Consider the following 18,820-nt stretch of genomic DNA (forward strand, 5'->3'; position numbering starts at 1 on the left):
TCATCATTTTATGAATGGGCTTAAGGGACATCATTGTTTCTCACAGCAGGGAACAAAATTAAAACTCTGCTGAAACCCTCCTGATCTCGTACATTAAAGGGATTTTATAGTGACTTAATTGGCAAATCAAATGGGAAAATAAAAGGTACATGTAAAAAACAAACAAAACAAAACAACAACAAAAAACAGAGAAACCAGCAGTATATCATGTACTACAACCTAAGAGTAATTTTGATAGGATAAAGTTAGTAATAACTTAAAGTTGCTTCATCTTTTCAAAACCTATCATTGCATCTGATATCAGACTTTTATGGGTGACACTGCATTCCTGGGGCTAGACATGCTTCCCTTTTGCTCCAAGCAGACAGCTGCTTTCTATCACACAAGATGGAGACACAAAGAAAATAAGAGGATTAAATCCCATTGCGTTTCCTTTTATGATAGCTTCTGTCCAATCATAATTCTACGCAAAATATTGCCTACTTCTAATGCTGTCATTTGCAATTCTTTTAATGTTATTGACAAAAACATATAGTACTTGCAGTGTCAATGAATAATTACAATTTTTCTTTTTCCCCAGAAATTTAATTCTGTGAAAGAAATCATTGACTTCTACAAATATGTTCCCATCACACTCATCGATGGAAAGGATAAGGCAGGAAGCCAGAGAGAACAATGCTACCTTACATATCCATTCAAGTTACGCAAATGATACTTTCTGCCTCAACATCACCCATTTCTGTATAAATGTAAATAGATTATTTAAATACGTCAAAAGCCAGATTAGCCTTTGAGTGATGAAGCATTCGTATTATGAAGCATTCTAAACACTCTCCTAAAAAACTTCTCTCCAACTTGGATTATAGATTACTGTATTTTTGATTTGTTGCGATTTGTTTTTATCCAATAGATGTGAGCCTCACATTGTATTAATTCACAGAAAAGTCTTAAAAGACTGACTCCTGATACTTTGACAACTGTTGAGCAATTTGCTTATCTTGCATTGTACCTGCTAATGCAAGATGAAAACCAGTCTTGCTTACCTAAATGTCACTGAAGCTCAGTTAGTAGCAAAGCCTAATAAAGCACATTGTAGTCATATTAAATATATTCTTGCTTTTAAAAATACACACCAAATGCTATTTGTCTGAGTATTCGCTGTTTAACACTTTCATTCAGCGTGCATATGTACTTGCACAACAAAAAGCCCTGCTCAGCAACCACTGAAGTCAATGGGTATCAGCTGATGCTCCCAGGTATTGGAGCAGATTCTAAGGCTACCTTTAGCAATGAAAACTCTTACTGGTTAACTAACACATATTCTTCACCTTAAGTAGAATCATAGAATCATTTAGGTGGGAAAAAAGCTCTGAGATCATCAAGTCCAACCGTTAACCTAGCACTGCCAAGTCTACCACTAAACCATGTCCCTAAGCACCACATCTACACGTCCACAACCAGCCTGTACTGACATTGGAGATCTCGCCAACCTAGATGCAGGAACTTGTACATGCCCTTGCTGAACTTCATGAGGTTCACATGGCCCCAGTTCTCACATCTGTCAGGGTCTCTCCTGATAAATTCCCTCCCCAACAGGGATATCAAGTGCACCACTTGCCTTGGTGTCATCAACGAAGTTAGTGTCACCCATAAACATTATGGTCGTTCAGATTCTCTTAGGCATTGCCTTTCTAGGCAGGCCACCTCTGGTCTTGGGTTTTAGACTCTCCCTCAGATTAACTATTGCTCTTGGGAGAAATGTGCCTGGCTCTTCTTTTGCAATCATACTTCTTCCCTTCATACCTTCCTGCTTTACACAGCATAAAATAATAATACGAAGATTTGGGAATGAATGTGCTGAGCTATTTATACACATCCCTCTATCTGCCCATGTCTTTGTGCTTTGGCTGTCCGGACTGACAGCACTGCAGGCACAACCACATAGTTGGTAGGATTTCCACAGGACACCCCACCCTGCTCACCAGAGGTGCCCCTAACGCTGCCTGAGGCAGGGTCAGCAGAGTGGCAGAAGCAAAGCACTGTCTGTGGAGGACAAGAGCATGGGAAGGGGGGGCTGAGAACAGAGCTGATGGTGTGCCACTCCCTCAGTCTCCCCAGCTGGAGGCCAGGGTGGAGGGACAAAGCAATCACTGAAGTGACAGATACCTGTATTCCATATTTGAACTTTCAAACATATGTTAGGACCATTAAGCAAGCAGTCCCTTTGAATTCTCACTATGTTCAAGTGTACAGATAAAAATTATCAGTAGGAGCAGTAGAATTGTTTCAAAGTCACCTAAAAATGTTCCAGCATTTATCAAAGCGGATGAGAATTTTATTATTTTTTTTTTCCCAGAAAAAAAAATATAATTTATTCATATCTGAGTTTGGGGAAGTTTAACTAATTTTCCCTACGAATACGAAAGGCAAGTTTAGAGCTGTTTTGTAAAGCATTAGTGATCTTCTTTTCTCAGCATGCTGAGTTTATTGAGTTAATTGGAATACACCAAGAAAGCAACCTCAGGTACTTTATCCTTACAGAACAGGACCAAGAAGAATAAAAGCATTAAAGCCCAGAAAATGACATTCCAACCCAAGTTATGATGTACTGTGTAGTCGCACAGACTAGCTCTACATGAATTTAACAGTTGGTTGTTGACTTCCTTGCAATCTTTTTATTTCTCCATGCTGCATCAGAATGCAAAGGAACATTCATTACAATTATTTCTCTCAAACCACTGAGAGTATTAAAAATGAAAGAAATTATTTTCACATGACATTATCTGATCATTAGAACCAAAAAATCAACAGAACAGAAGCTGCTAAGTACAGTTTGGCAAAGCTCATGAAAATTGAAGAGAGGCATGATGTAATCTGCTTTCAGATTTTTATAGTCACCATATAAATTAACTTGTGGAAGGTTTTCATGTTAAAAAAATATTTTTTTTTTCTAAATTAAACCCATGAGAAAATAGAACAGCTTAACAATTTAGATAGGAGACCATGTCAGTGACATACAAAGCCTTGTAGATGTTTAGTAAAACAGCAAAGTTGCTTACTAAAGACAAGCATTACTAGTATACTTAAACCACCTACAGTTTATAATGCTGAGCAGCAACACTTTTTCCACACACACAAAGATTACAGCTTTCATTAGGAATGTTCTAATTTTGCCAGTGAAAACTCTTAAGAAGAAAAGTCAAAGCCATTTTATTTAGTAGCTTCTACAGAAACAAAATCAATTCAAACAGTAACCTGGACTGAAAGAGTTTAAACAAAGGAGGAATTTTAGCCATGTTTTTCTTATGTTAACAATTTCGATATTTATTGTATATGATAGGCCAAAGTTTTAAAATGGAAACTATTTTCAGAATCAAAAATGCAAATAGTACTGTTAGGTTTGGCATAAAAGTACATGAAGTGAAAAAACCCTCTGGTGTACCCATCTAAAAAAATATAATTCCATTTGAATACAAAATGAGAACTGTCATTTCGTTATTACTGACAAAGCAGACAAAAGGAAATTTGTTCTGTGGAATAGGTTAGTCTATGATACAAATGATACAAAATTTTTCAATGTGTGATGAAAAAGATCTCACTTAAAGCACCAAATATCTGAAGGATTTTAACACTATTGCAAAATGCTTGGAAAGCAATGTTTTAACTGTTTTTTTAAAATAAGCCTCAGTCAGATGTACTTTATAGTTTTAAAATATTTACATTTCAATACAGATACCATACATACTTTATCAAAACAATGTATAATCTGCCGGAGTGTATAAAAAAATATTCCCAGCTTAGTTCAACTGTTTACAAAAATGCACGAACAGCGAAACGAAGAGTTAGGAACTACCAGTTTTTCAAAAGAGTAGTCCCAGTTCAAACATACAATAAACATCCAGCATTACAGTCAGTATTGATCTTCTTATCTTTAAAAATGTAATAGGTGATTTTAATTGCAATTGTGTGCTTCAATATAATTCATTCTATACGATTTTAAAATAGAATGATTTAAAATTGACGAGATGAAGAAAAACATGTATTGTTCACGTACAGTAATAACTATCCCTCTTCTGTAAAAACTTGAAATTTGGCCCTGACTTAGAAATGTGTTTACGCAACTGAGCAATGTTTATACTGCACTGAAGTCAGTAGATATTATAGTACATATGTAACTAGGCACATGCTTGTATGAATTGACACCTACAAAAAATATACTCTAGCAACATCTAAAATTTTAAGATTAAGGATGAAAGATTGCACTGAAAATCTGGTTCAACACTGTCAAAGTTGTGCAATACTGTTTTTCATTTTGAAAAGTCTTTCCTCTTCAGCAAGCTTCCCCTGTAAGTAAGCATTAACCTACTGACTAAAGTTTTAACCAAATGCCCAATTCTGCAAATGTGTTCCTATCAGACCACACACACGGTATTAGAGGGTTTATGTTTGGCTATTAATTCCTCAGATTTCAGAACAATCTGTTGAGACCACATTAAGAAAAGCTTCTCTCTCCTATCAGTCCAAGTTTGATGGTATCTCTGGCTCTGCCTGCTCAGAACAAAGCCAGTACAAAAAGCTTGACAGTCTTGTGCTCTCCTTCTCATCTCTACGCAATACAGTCTAGGTAAAGACTAAGTACTACAGAAAATTAATCTTTTTAGTGCTATTTGACCTAGCGTGATTAACTCTGATCTCACAGATTCTTCATTTACACATTTGTATTCCTTGAAAGTCAGTGGAGGTAGTCTTCTTCCACTGAAACAGTGCTTGCACTTAAGTTTTACTTTCTCTGCTTGGTACATAAATTGCCATCAAAAACTGATATACGCTTGCTGCCCACTGAAGATTGAAGGTGCTTTTCACTACATATATGCCTAATCTCTGAAACAGCATGCTGTAACAAAACAAATTAAACCCTGTGAGACAGATCCCATAGTCTAAGATTTTAATTCATACAGACCTAGAACAAATCAGTTACAGCACACTATTCTAACACAGAGAATGGCAACTAGAAAAATGTTTGCATAGCAAATCTTTTTCAAGTTTATCTTATGGAACAGATGAAGTTGACCTCCAATAAAAATTTCAAACATGAGTGCAAAGTAGTGCTTAGTCCTCATTATAAGCTTCTCAGTATCTTCCTAATTCTGCTCTCTTCTCCCACTTTGCTAACAGTAGAGACCTTCTCACGAAGTAAAACGTTTTTTCCTGTCTTCCTTTCCAAACAAATTGATGGCGCCCATTAAAATTGAGATTTAAAAAAAAAAACAAAACAAAACAAAAAAACAACACCTCTCACTTAATGATTTTTTACTGGAAGAGAAAGAACATCCCAACCCTTGGTTGCCTCTATCAAGTGCCTTTGTCCATGACTTATCCATTCTTCTTGGTCCATATACACTCTTCCACAAAACCAACACTTAAACATACACTGAAGTGTTTCAGCTGGTGAAGCTTCCACCACCTGGTAATTGTTTTTATGGGTCTTTTTTAGTTTCATTTTTAGCATACTCTGCTTTTTTGCTTGGCTTCCTGTCTCAGCATTTTGAAGAGTAAGACGCTTTCGATAACGTTTGACACCAAGACAACTACTTGTCCTTTCCGATAGAACTACTTTCAGGACATGACCTTTATACCTGTTGATAGTCTTCATGACATTAATTATCTCTGGCGTGTCAACGTCAGGATGGTTTAATACCACAACCGGCTGGTTGCGACGAGGGCATTTGATCAGCTGATTCATTCTCAGAGGGACAAGCCGAAGACGTCTTGCTGTCAATAGATACGACATGTCAGAACTTGAACTGGTTTCTGACTGAGTTCTTGTTTTCCTCTTAGGAAGTTCCCTGAAGCTTGCTTGTTTTACCTTATTTTTGGGTCCTAGTTGACTTTTTGAATAGGGTTTGCTTTGCTTACTCACATCACTGCTTTTCTGATATGGTACACCATTTTGTTTGCTATTTTTAATACTTGCTTCTCGCCTTGGTCTTTGCCTGAGCGATAGACTTCGAGACTGAGCATTTGGTTCAATCTGATTAGGCAAATGTGGCAAATCACTGCTAAATTTCTCAGAAACACTAACAGGAACTGGGCGAGGCAAAAGCATTTCATTGCAATACACAGAAGGAGCTGATACTTCACTCTTCTCTATTCCTTTAGAGTTTTGACTACTAGTAGCATTAAGCACTCTCAACACTGTCCCTTTGGGGATAAACACTGGAGTAGCAACATTGGAATTTTTAGTTACCCTGCTTTTAGATGTTCTTGCAAACGTAAGCAGCTGCTCGTTACTGTGTTCTTCACTACTAATCACACTATTTCCACCATGCACTTGAGGGAAAGACATAGCTTGTTCCAGTTCAGTCGCAGGAACGACTCTCTCACAGCTTGCTGAATTTTCCTGAGGGAAATGCACCTTTTTACTAGAAGCTTGACATCTCAAAGGCACAGATTTCATGTTAGATTCAGCAGCAGACATGAGCTGAGCAATCTTTCTACACAGCAACGTAGCTGACTTCTTATTGCACGTTGTATCATCCCATCTGACGCCCTCTGGAACATTTTCAGCCCCAGAACTAAGAGAAAATACAGATGAAATAACAGGTCCCTCAAAAGGATTGCTCTTATTTTCCATTTTCTGTAGTTCTAATGATTCCAGAAGAATATTGTTTTTTGGACTTACAGTTTCAGCTTTCTTTACTTTGCTAAAGCCAAAACTCATGTCCTCCCAAGGTGGAGTTGTAGTGAAATGAAAGTTTTTTTCCGCTTCAGAACATGTAACAGATTTTTTATCAAAACCCTTACCAGTTAGATGTGTTTCTGCAGAGCTAACTACCAGATTCTTACATTCTTTGTCATCCCTCTTTAGAGGCAATGTATCTTTTTGTTTAAGGACTGCAGCAGAATAGAATGTTTTGCCCTCCTGAGTAGCTTTTACTGAAACGTTCTTGGAACTTTTATCTTCAGAAACAGTGGCATATTTTGGACGGGATATATCCGCACCTTTTTCATAACAATACAAATCATAATGTAAGTTATTTTTTCCATCTACTTCCCACTTTGAGGATTTAAGATCACTTTTTTTTTCAGTACTATTAGTCACCAGAGACTGAGAATAAAGCTCTGCAACACCTGAATGCACATCAATACCTTTTACCAAATGAAGGCGTAATTTTGATGCATCTTCTCTCTGTATAGATACAGAATTGTAGTCTAAACATTGAGAATCCGAAGAACAAAGACATTCAGAATTTTTGTCATGTGTACTCTCCAAATTAAGCTGGTTACTAACACTGGATAACTTGTCTACATTCACTTCCATGGTTAGTAACTCATTTTGAATCACAGGAGATGGTTTTTTTCCTTCTACAGATCGTTCTATACCTTGATACTCAAGTTCCTCTTCAGCACAGTTCACAGGTTTGTAAGCTGCTTCTTTCATAGGTATTAGTTTAAGAACCAGCTGTTGAGCTCCATTCACTATTTTAATCTCTACTATCTGAGCTAAACAGTTAGAAGGAACTACAAGTTCAGATGGTGCAATTACTGTTAAAGGCATTCCAGGTTGTAAAGGCTCAGATTTTGGAGAATAAACCTCAACTTCCACACTTTGATTCTCACAGATGTTTATTTCAGATGGCTCCAATATTGTTTTGTCCTGTAGTGATGTTGCATTTATGCTACATTCTGTATCACGAGATGAACAGACTATTTTAGTCACTCTTTCTGGAATCTCACAAATCATATTTGAAGATGAATTTGAAAGTTCGCTTTGAAAAGGAATTTCTTCATATTTCTGCTTTTCAAATAAAGTGCTTTTACTTGGCAAGCAAGCCTTCTTTCGCTTGTGGTTTATGATAGTATTTGAAGGCCGTTTTGTGGGTGCTTCATGTACTCTTCTTGTATGTTTTACTATATAGTCATGTCTAACGGCACCATATTCACAGTATTCACACTGATAAGGAAAAGTTCCAGTGTGTTTCACCAAATGTCTCTGGAATTCACCTTTAGTGTAAGATACATAATTACATTGGGAACAAATAAATTTAATTTCTTCATGTTGACCTATATGCTTTTTATACTGTAAAGGATCCCGTGTTGAAAATCTACACTTATCACAGTAGTATTTACCTGGCAGAAAGTTTTTAACTTTAAATGTTTTCTGTTTTCTACTTGAGGATATTTTTTCATGCTTTTCAAAGTCTACAGCATTGGCACCTTCAGGAACAAAATGGAAAGCAGGCGGTGGAATATGACTGCATGTCTTACATATGAAATTTTTGTCTTCAGTCCACCCAAGTTTCTTATGCTTTTCTATATCTCGCATTGAAATTTTCTGAACATTTCTGCATTTTATACAGTTTATCAGTGACAACTTATTATTCTCAGCCTCAGTCCCTTGGTACAGGCAGTTCTGGTCATCATCCCCTTTTGATGGATTTGTTTTATCTTCAGAAGATTGCTTTGGGGATGTAGTTAAGGAATTATTTTTATCATTAACTTGGCCAGGGTACAATCTTGGTAAAATTTCCCTCATTTTCTTCAATTGCATTTGAGAATATGCAACTCTGCAGTAGTCTTGTCAAACAGAGCAGTAACAGACAATGTTTTCTTGATATTACTCTTGTGTATGCTGCTTATCAATTACTCATTCGGGCCACCAATCTGCAAAATATGCTCTTTGGAAGAAGTGGTGCTCAAGGAACTGCATCCATATTATATTCCATGTCCTTAATTTTATTCAATCAACTTGCAGCACTAGGGAATAAAAAGTAGAAGATTAAGTCAGTTATGATTTACTAATCACTAAAATACAGTGAACTACAGCTTAATTACAACATGCAAACTTGTTAATGTAACATTGATTGTATTGTGCACATACAATCATTAACTCTATGTGAAATATATCCAAATAAATAACCCTTTAATGTTTTCTTATATTCACTGTTCGTAAATTCATGAAATGATCTAATATATAACAAAACCTAGATAGTTTCTTCCATGTTGTGAAAAAAAAATCAATTTAAAAACACCTATTTAAGCCTAACAAAAAAGATACTCAGTAACAGAACTCAGCACCAGAATTTGATTTCAGTTTATATACAGTCCTTGACTGAGGAAAAGATACTATAAAACACTATAGGTGTCACTCATTTATGAATAGCAGTAAGGAAAAGGAAAGCAACTCCAACTCTAAGGATTATTAGAAACACACAACCAAGTTAACATAAAAATTCCTGAAGTACAGATGTAAATTCTTTTCTAAGCCATGCCAATGTTTCCAGATCCAAGCAGTCCTGAACACTAACTCATAACAACATATGATTTCTACTTCACATATTCTCAAAATAATTAGGTCAAAACAATCTGTGGCTGCAATAAGTTAATTACTTTCACTTCTATTAATATCAGTACAATCACTTCTACATACATGTGCTTGTGGACAAGCACATAAATAATTCACTCCAACCCAATAATACAAAATGTATTATTCGAGCAAAATAAGCAATGCAATGGTAGGCAGAGGAAGAACAGTATTATTAGTATAAAACCACCACAATCACTTGTGCAACACTTTTGGCCCCACAGGTTCTAGTACTTACTGTCACTTTTCTATATTTAACACGAACAAGATCTCAGCTTTAAAAGCTTTTGCCAAAACTACGACACCATTGAAATTTGGAAAATAAACAAATGAAGCATCTTTTTGAGACATAAATAAAACAAGATAAAGTCCAAAGCTAACAGTAACAAATAAAAATCTATTCAACACCTTTCTTACTCAAACAGTCTTACTTACAGACATAGTGTTGCACAGATCTGCATTCAAGTATAGAACCTGAGGTTATTTCTAGACTCCTCTGCATTTTAATATATCACACAGAAGATGGCTATTTCTCCTCCTGAAATCTAGTTTCTCTCCATGACTATCTACAGAGAATAGGGCTTGATTTGGGCTCTAAAACCCTCTCACAGAGCTGAGATCACATATTAACATCTTACTACTATAATACTACCTGAATGAGAACTTGACACTCCAGAACACCTTTACATTGCCTGGATATGAGTAAGAATCCAGAAGGTTCTTCCTGCATCTCCCTGCGTTCCATCTGCTAACATTCCTAATTGCTGTAAGAATGCCACCCTAGAGATGGGGCTACACAAAGAGCATATAAATTGACGTAACCTCAAACAACAGCAAAAAGTTAGAAAATTGGTTAGATAACTGCCTTTTCAGTCTCTAGCAGATGGATGGTGGCACACCTCAAACTCATCAGTAGGTAGCACTTCGGACTATAGCAGTCTCATCTCATTACAGTGCAGACAGCTATAGCTACATCCCTGCTTGAAAAACAAATCCACGGCAGCTTCCCAGGAAGAGGAAAAGTATACATTACTATATCATGATCTGAAGTTTTGTGTTTGATTTGTTTGGTTGTTTTAATCTAACATTGGTAACATTAGCACCTGGATAACAGGAGGAAAGTAAAATAAACGCTTCTGATGATCTCAGAAGGACCGTTCTCCCCTGCTAACATAACTTCAGACTTGGGATGAATCTTGTTGACACAAAAGACATACGGTAGACCTATATTCAAGAGATCCACTGCTTTATTTCAGGAGAAAGATTATACAAGAGTTTGGAGAGCTCAAGTGCTGCATCCAGACCAAAGATGATGCTTTGATGATATGTACAGTTTTAACAAGTAACTAAAAAAACTGCATTTTGAAAGGGACAGGTGAAATTAGATTAATATTGTCTTTGCCTTTTTTGCTGTTAGCAATTACCTGCTCATACTGAAACTGCACTCCACATAAACTGGCCAGCAGATAAGCATTGCGTACCTTATGCCATCAACAACCTTGATCACAAAAACCAGTATTAAACGAAATACATGGAAAGTTTTCTTATTTTTTGTAACACTGTAAACTTCACCTTCCAGAACAGCATGAAAAAGGATCCACCACCTTTAAAGACCAAGAAAGCACAGGAAACACTGTCAAACTTCTTATAAAACCTTCAATTTACCAGACAGACCTCAACTGCTCAGCCCAAGAAGGCAGCACTAGAAGAATTTAACAGAGGTAACTCAGAGAACAGGCTAGTAGTCTTTCTAAACTTTTCTAACTCAAGTAGTTTTATATTTGAAAGAGAAAACAAATGGGTATATAACCCCAAATCCAAGCTTTTATGCAGATCTGTGACAAATACTATGTTCAAATCAGTGTTGTTAGAAGCCAGGTTTCAAATGTTGCTGGAGTTACTGTGACTGCATTTGAGGCATGTGGTCAGTTAAACCCGACCAGCATCCAAACACCCACACAGCCTCTCACTCAGTTCCCATCCCTCCCTGAATAGAAAGGGGAGTGAACTGCAGGAGAAGAGCAAGAAAACTCATGGGTTGAGACAAAGACAGTGTCATAGATGAAAGTAAGAAGCAAAGTGTAGGGGAGGCAGTGACATAAACGAACTCACTCACCATCTCCCACAAGCAGACCAACACCCAGCCAGTCTACACACAGCAACCACCTTGGAAGCCGACACTCCTCTCCCCTTTTTCTTCTACTTCCAGTTATTATTGCATATTAGGATGTTTTATGGTATGAAATACCCACCTGGCCAATCCTAACCAGTTGTCCCAGCAGTGCCCCCTCCCAGTCTCTTGCTCACCCCTTGTCTACTCACTACGAGCCTAGGGGGACAGTAAGGGAAAAAAAAAAAAAAAAAGGCCTTGACATTGTGCAAACACTGTTCAACACCAGCCAAAACACTGGTATGTTATCAATTCTGTTTTAGCCACAAATTCGAAACACAGCCCAATACAGGCAGCTCTTAAAAAATTCAACTCCATTCCAGCCTAACCCAGTACAAGGTGAAAATGAACTGAATGACCAGCAGCTGCTGAAATTACACCCTTGCTGTCTACCTGTCTACCTAGCTTTTTTTTTCCCCCCACAATCTTTTTTTTTTTTTTTTTAATTAACTGTTCAGTGATCAGGAAAGGTTTGATGCAAACCATTCCATTTTATCACTATTTTGGCTAAAACAAAGTACACTGCAATGTGTTGGTTTTTGATTTTTCATTAAATACAGGAATGAAATTAGTTGCTTTTTCTGATTACTTCAAAAAAATAGATCTTTAAAGTACACACAGAAAGGTGGTGCAATAATCCAGCATCCATTCACTTCATACCAGCATGAATGGGGAGAGGAGGGGGCAGGCTGAGAATTACCCTGAAGAATTGTGGTAATTAACTGTTAGCAGAGACATGCTTCAGAAGATTTAATTAAATTATACATACTGTATTTTTTCAAGTTACAATCAGATGCAGAGCGCACAGACCAAACCAAAGATACCACTGGAACAAGACCTGAAAGTCTACAAGGAGTCTGAATAGAAATGCAGGAATGGGACTGATGAAGAAATCACATAAAAGATACTAGGAGTGTCAAAAATCAGTTCTAGTCACTGTCTTTACAAGAATGTATTCACAAAAAAAAAAAGTTTATGAAAATACTTTGAAACTCTAGATACCCTAGTTTTTGGAAAAACTTGGAAGAAGAAACAGAGGCACATGAAAAAAAGGATAACAGGAAGTTAAACCAAACTTTATTCACTCCTACCAAACACTTACTATTCAATGACATTAAAAAAAAGGAAAATTAATGAAAGGAAATATTCCCACCTTGCACGTAACACTAAGTAGTGTATCTTGAACCTTGCTTCTCAAGATAGAGATCAACAGATCCACAGAAGTCAAAACGTATTCCGAACAGTAGATACCACATTTTTATAAAGGTTAGAAAACAAACACCAAGTAAAAATAAATACGTAAATAGACATCCTCTGCAGTCTGACTATGCCAAATCCATCCAGTACAAAGCTTTTGCACTGCAGTAAATTACAAACCACTGACGCAGCCACTGTCAGAGACAGGAATTCCTAGCATCTTCCCATTATTCTATATTTATGAAAATTTCCATTAACTTCAAATACATTAATACTTTGTTCATCATCTCAAAGAAAAATATTTCTTTTCCACTCTTTTACTTCCCTTCTTTACCTCAAAGTATACACTACTATCAACAAAATGGATGTGGCAAGCAGCATGTTTTTATCATACGTGATCAAATAAGTAAGACCTTACTTCAGCGAAGTATACACCTCTCACATACTAAGTTCACAAACCGCACTCAACAATCAAGCTCTCCTTTGGTATTGAAAAACCCATTCAAGTCATTTCCTAAGAGAAATAAGTTTAAAAAGAATTAGAAGACACTGTGCATCACTGTACCAGGAGTATAGCATGCAAAATGCAAGTCTCTGTGGGAAAACTTAAATCTCCATGTAAACTTATCTTGTCTGCATTTCACAACTCCATACTATGCCACATACAAGCCATGTAGTATTGGTTGGCTGTATCTGATAAGCTGAGTGAACTGTCCTACTGACCCAGCAACAGGGGTTGACTAGCCAACAACCCACAATTGTCAGCCACTGGCTTTAGGCCTAACAACTAGTAGAGATCCAAAGCGCTTGACCCAAGTATTGCATAATATTGCAACTAATTAAAAGCACTCATTTTGTATTAAAAGCGAATTATTCAAATACACCAAAGAGATTTTATCTGTAATTATTTCTTCTTAAAATTGCATTTTGCTTCAAAGTGACAGCTAATCACACAGACATAGGGCTTTTTGTATCTGAAATTCACATCAAGCTTTTCAATCAAAATCAATGAGGAATGTCAATGCAGATAATTAAGAAAGAACAAAGACCACGAACCAAGTTTTTAAATCTTACTTTTATTATAAAATATACAGTTATTTCACTCTACAGAAAAAAATGTAACTACATTCAGAATGTTTACTACTTATGGTATAAAGTTATGCAAAATATTGATTGAAAGTAACTAAATATTTTTCTAATGCATAGATGAAAAATTCTAAAAATGTATCAACATTTACAGACATCATAAAAAGGCATGTATACATATATATATATATATAAAATGCAGTATATAAATACACAGTTTTCTACTGAAATGGAGGTCTGAGGCTCTAGGCCTGAGGCCTAGCTTTATCTGTACCTGACATATAAAAGACTCTGGTATATAATTCAACTGCTTGGTGGTCTTATTGCAACAAACTAAGCAAGGCACCCTAATGTAACTACTATATCAAAGGCAATACTTTAGACAGTGTCCAAAGAGATGCTCATACAGTTGTTTATCATTACATGCATGATTATCTTATGAATTTATGTTGCATACCTCTCTATTTCACAGAAATTACAACCATTTCAAAAATCTCTCTGTATATCCAAAGCATACTGACTAGCATTTAGTATTACCTTGTTCTATGCTTTAAGGCCTGTAAGCAACAAAGCAAGGAAGCATGACACTACAGAAAATGGGAGAGGAAGGAGAAAAGAGCTCTATTACATATTCCTCCATACCCAGTTCACAAAACACTCATGTAGATGCTAAAATTCATCTCTATGGATTTAATTTCTAATCAAATAAACCACTTACATAAGGATTTGCAAGAAAAGGACCTACTACTACAACCTTTTATTGTAGTAGTCATGCAGAAGAGAATACTAGCAAAATCCTGTAGAATACCATTAGTCTTCTTTGTAACAAAAGACTTCTTTTTATTACACGTGTGCTTCAGGACACGTAGGCTACATCCATGATAATACTGGATTATTTTTTAAAAGAATTCTGTCATTTTATACATCAATTTTTTCTTTAGCGTCCAATGTCAGATATTTTTATGATAGATTCCGTAGCAAAAAAATTTAGTTTCGGATTTAATTAAGAGATTCTTATGCCTAAACACTATAAAGAACAAAATCTACATACAAAAGGCAAGATGTTCAATTTGCTCAGTAACGTGGTTACTAACCCGAAAGCTTCTCTTCTTCAAGAAAAACGTCCCAGACGCCAAACCTGGACAACAGCTTTAGAGTCCAGGCGAATCCACAGCACTCTCATGGCGTCCACGAGCCAGCAGCACCCGCCAGCTTACCACCAAGAAAAAACAAAGACGAAAAAAAAAAAAAAAAATCCCAATTTTCTCAGGCATCCAGCCCGCCCACGCAGACACGGTGCTGCCCCTCCGAGGAGGCCAGGCCCGTCTCGCTGACAGAGCGTCTTCGCTTCGGTGCCCGGGCGGTGAGGGATGACCGGGCGGCCGGCGCATCCTCCGCAAGGCCTCGCAGCCGTCCGCCCGCTGCCGCCGCCGCCGGCGGGGAGGCGGCTCCGCCCGCAGCGCCGCGGCAACGCCGCCGGCGGCCCGCAGGGGGCAGCACTGCGCCGGGCCGCAGCCCGCGCTCGCCGCCGGGACCCCCTTCAGACCTCCCCCTCAGGAAGGCGGGCACGCAGGCTGGCAGCCGCGACGCGGGACCGCCCGGGGGAGCCCGGCGGTGCGGGAGCCCCCCCCCCGGCTGGGAGGAGGGCGATAAAAGCGTTGTCTTCCTCTGCCGCTTCACGGACTCCCCTCGGCTCCAGGCGCGGCGCCCGCTCCACCTCTCCCCACAGAAGGCGCCGCTCCTTGGCGCCTCCGAAGCACTTACCCCAGCGACAGCGAGCCCGCGCCCCCCGCCCGCTGCTGCTGCTTCTAGTGCTGCTGCTGCTTCTAGTGCTGCTGCTGCTTCTAGTGCTGCTGCTGCTTCTAGTGCTGCTGCTCCTAGTGCTGCTCCTAGTGCTACTTCGGCCCGGCCCTCCGCTCACCACGGCGACGGGCAGCGGAACTGACCTCAGCGGCGGCCATGCGCCGCGCCGCCCCATTGGTCAGCGCCGCGCCGCCGTTCCCGCCGGCGGCGCCGTGTAGAACTCTACTGAGGCGCCCCGCGCGCGCCGGCGGTGGCGCAGGCGCGCTGCGAGCCGCAGCCCGCACCGTGAGGCCCGGCCGGGCACGGCCCCGCGGGGATCCCCTGGGAGGAGAGCCCGGCGCAGCGGTGCCACCTCGAGGAGGCGCGGGGAGTGCAGCCCGGCCCCGCACGCCGAGCTGTCAACCAACCGTGCGCGGCTCGAGGGGAGTGGTGGTGGAGGAGGACGAGGCCGGGTTGATGTTAAAAGGCGTTCAGTGTTTACCAGAAGGATGACTGGAGAAGGGTTCGTCGTAGGGTTGCTGTATGCTCAATGTCTGTCGTGTGTTGCGTGACTGAGATCGCAGGGATACGGGAAAACCAGGGGGAAGCGAAGCACCCTTGTGTCGTGCTCGGCAGGGTTGCGCAGCGCCCTGTTTGCTGGCACTGTCACGGTTCTTATCACACTGCATTTGGTTTTCCTTTGTAGGGAAGGGTTCTGACAGGACAAAAGTCTGGTGGTTGCAATATCTCACCACATTCCCACTGACATCACAGTGGTTAATTTAATACAGGACATAGGCTTAAATTTCACAGGGATTGCTCAGTTAAGTAGCACGATGGTGTAGTGGTTGTTTTCTGTTGCTTCCTATTAAATCTAAATTTCTGTTTAAAGAAATTGTTCGTAGTCTAATTTGAAGGGAGAAAAGTTTAAACTTTTAGCATGCTACCTCCTAAAGATCCTTTTAATGTGACCACAGTATTTAACTATTATACTTAAAGAGGAAACCACATTTAACATAGAATCCAGAGTCTTTGCAAATAGTGTCTTTAAAATGGAGCTTTTTCTGTACAAGACTTAACAGTTGTATGCCATTTTCCTGCTTGTTCTGTTACATGGGATCTGTGCGATAAAAGGAACCGCTAGTAGGTCGTATCTTCTGATGAGTCTTTACTAGTACCATTGGAAAGAGTGGTCTTGACCTAGTCTTGCCGTTGTCTAGGTACGCCTGAGTGATACAGGTGGTATTTTGTGTTCTTACTCCATCATAGGCATTCACTGTACTCTATGTTGCAGACAGGTTATGGGAGTGGATCAGCCTTTGCCTTGACAAATTTATGCGTTGAGATAGCTAACATTGTCATCTAATCAGTTAGAGTTATGTATCATCTGTGTGGATGCCATGAAAGCCACCACGGGTGATCTCGACTTAACTGGTTTGTGTCAACTGTTCTGCAAAGATAAATATATGTGGGTTACACTTAGCATATAGTTTTCTTGAAAATCAGAAGCAATAGAAACATTCCTGAAATAAAAGATGATACTGTGTAACACAAGTAGTAAGTCAAGAAATAAAGAGTTTGCTGGTCAAACTGTTCTGTGGTGTTCGGTTTGTTCTTTTTTTCCACATCATTTAGCTGTATCTTAAACAGTCCTGAGTGTGATAAATGCACTTCATATCCGTGAAATTGAACAAGTTATCTGATACACAACAGTGATTAAACACTTTCACAATTCTTCCTTAGCCTGTTCCTAGGTTAGAAAAGCAATTGCCTGTAGCAAAAGCAAATAGATCATTCAGTATTTAAATAAGGCCAGATTAAACGATGTGACCCAGAAAAGCCTTTTTTTTTTTTAATGAAAAGATTAAGAGCCAATTTGCAGCTTCCTTGCTGTTTTCCAGCTACACTAAGTTCAGTCTCCTCCCTGCATTTTGTATCCTTGTGTTCACAGCTACTCCACCATTTCCTTTCACTGTCATGTAAATGCTGTCTTCGCTGAAATGAGTCAGATCCGTTCAGATCCTAGCTCCCCTTCTCATTTAGTCTCCAGCCCTCAACCTATTTAGACTACCAGAGACAGGATAATTCTGTAGACTTATCACCTCATCACTCCCCTTTCTTTTGCCATTGACCAGTGAATTCACACCCTTGTGAGGTCTTCCATTCCTTCCCTATTTGTCCTTTAATTCCCTGACCCTACAGGTACCACCAGTGTTAGTCGGGCACTTGGGGGCATCCACAATGAGGACCCTAAAGTGAGGGTCATTACCTGGTAATGGTAAGGGTTGTTGCTTAGGTAGATGCTGGTGGTAATGATACCAATTAGCAAACAGAATCATCAGCTAAGTAAGTAGCCTGCTTTACTTTAGAGCGAGTCCTAGTTCTTGCGGCAAAGAGATGATGCTCTTCCTGCATTTGGGACAAAATCTATTGTTCCTTTGTACCATTGTTATCCCCTGTGAGACCTGCCCACCAGGAATTCGGCACAACTCCTCATCTGCTGCTTACTGTCTTTCTGTCAGCCTGCATTTCCTTCCACTCAGTAACAAGATTATCTGACATGAAATGCTGATGATGGCTTGAAGAGCCAGGAGAGCCACAGAGAATTTTTGATGTTGAGCTACAGCTTTGCAACTCAGCTGCAAAACTATGAAACAGATGTGCTTGGAGAGGAACCAGGACGAAAAAATATAAAGAGGGTAAAAGGACTACAAGATTAAATGAAGGGCTCTAGGAGTTTTTCTTGGAAGAGTTTTCTGTGCATATTACTAAATACACAAGCTTCAAAAAGTAGGAAAGAGATGTACTGGAAAACCTGAGAAAAACAGTAGTGATAACAGAAGTTGCCAATGAAAAGGGACACTTTTTTTGAGACATACAAAATTTCTCCTTGAACTGTAGAAGTACCCTCACATAACATCCTCCTATCTCTTCAAGACTATCATAATTACACTCAGGTGGATATGGTTTCACTATATGCTGTGATAATGCAACTGCACAGTCTATTGTGATCTGTGAATAGAGGGGAAAGTGCTTCATTTGGTTATGTATTCTGTGAATACACACTGTAGATCTGAATTATATAAAGAGTGAAACATATATTGTAGATCTGAATTATATAAAGAGTGAAACATATACTTGAAACAGAGGAATATTTTGTCTTTCAGGGTGGAAGTATACCACTTTGTAAGAGTTCAGAGCACTTAGAAAAGAAAAAGCCA

At 39.0% G+C, this 18,820-nt stretch overlaps 2 protein-coding genes across 3 annotated transcripts in view; one reads left to right on the forward strand and one right to left on the reverse strand.

The window, feature by feature from the left end:
* The window catches only part of CLNK (cytokine dependent hematopoietic cell linker), a 54,881-nt gene extending 49,592 nt beyond the window's left edge, over positions 1-5,289 (forward strand). The window contains exon 17 of the mRNA XM_083833708.1: positions 581-5,289. Coding sequence (XP_083689834.1) covers positions 581-712 — 132 coding nt within the window. The 3' untranslated portion in view covers positions 713-5,289. The remainder of the gene's footprint in view (positions 1-580) is intronic.
* On the reverse strand, positions 3,195-17,182 carry ZNF518B (zinc finger protein 518B). 2 transcript variants are annotated; one of them, XM_083836270.1, is made up of 2 exons: positions 15,582-17,182; positions 3,195-8,757 (listed from the first exon to the last, which is right to left on the reverse strand). In XM_083836270.1, exon 2 carries the CDS (start codon positions 8,549-8,551, stop codon positions 5,300-5,302), a length of 3,252 nt encoding a protein of 1,083 aa, XP_083692396.1. In that variant the 5' UTR covers positions 8,552-8,757; positions 15,582-17,182; the 3' UTR covers positions 3,195-5,299. The 2 variants fall into 2 exon arrangements, with proteins under 2 accessions (XP_083692396.1, XP_083692397.1); XM_083836271.1 differs by lacking the exon at positions 15,582-17,182 and adding an exon at positions 14,912-15,566.
* Positions 17,183-18,820: the final 1,638 nt, after the last annotated feature.

This window comes from Anser anser (assembly GCF_964211835.1).
Source record: "Anser anser genome assembly, chromosome: 4".
Classification (NCBI taxonomy): Eukaryota; Metazoa; Chordata; class Aves; order Anseriformes; family Anatidae; genus Anser; species Anser anser.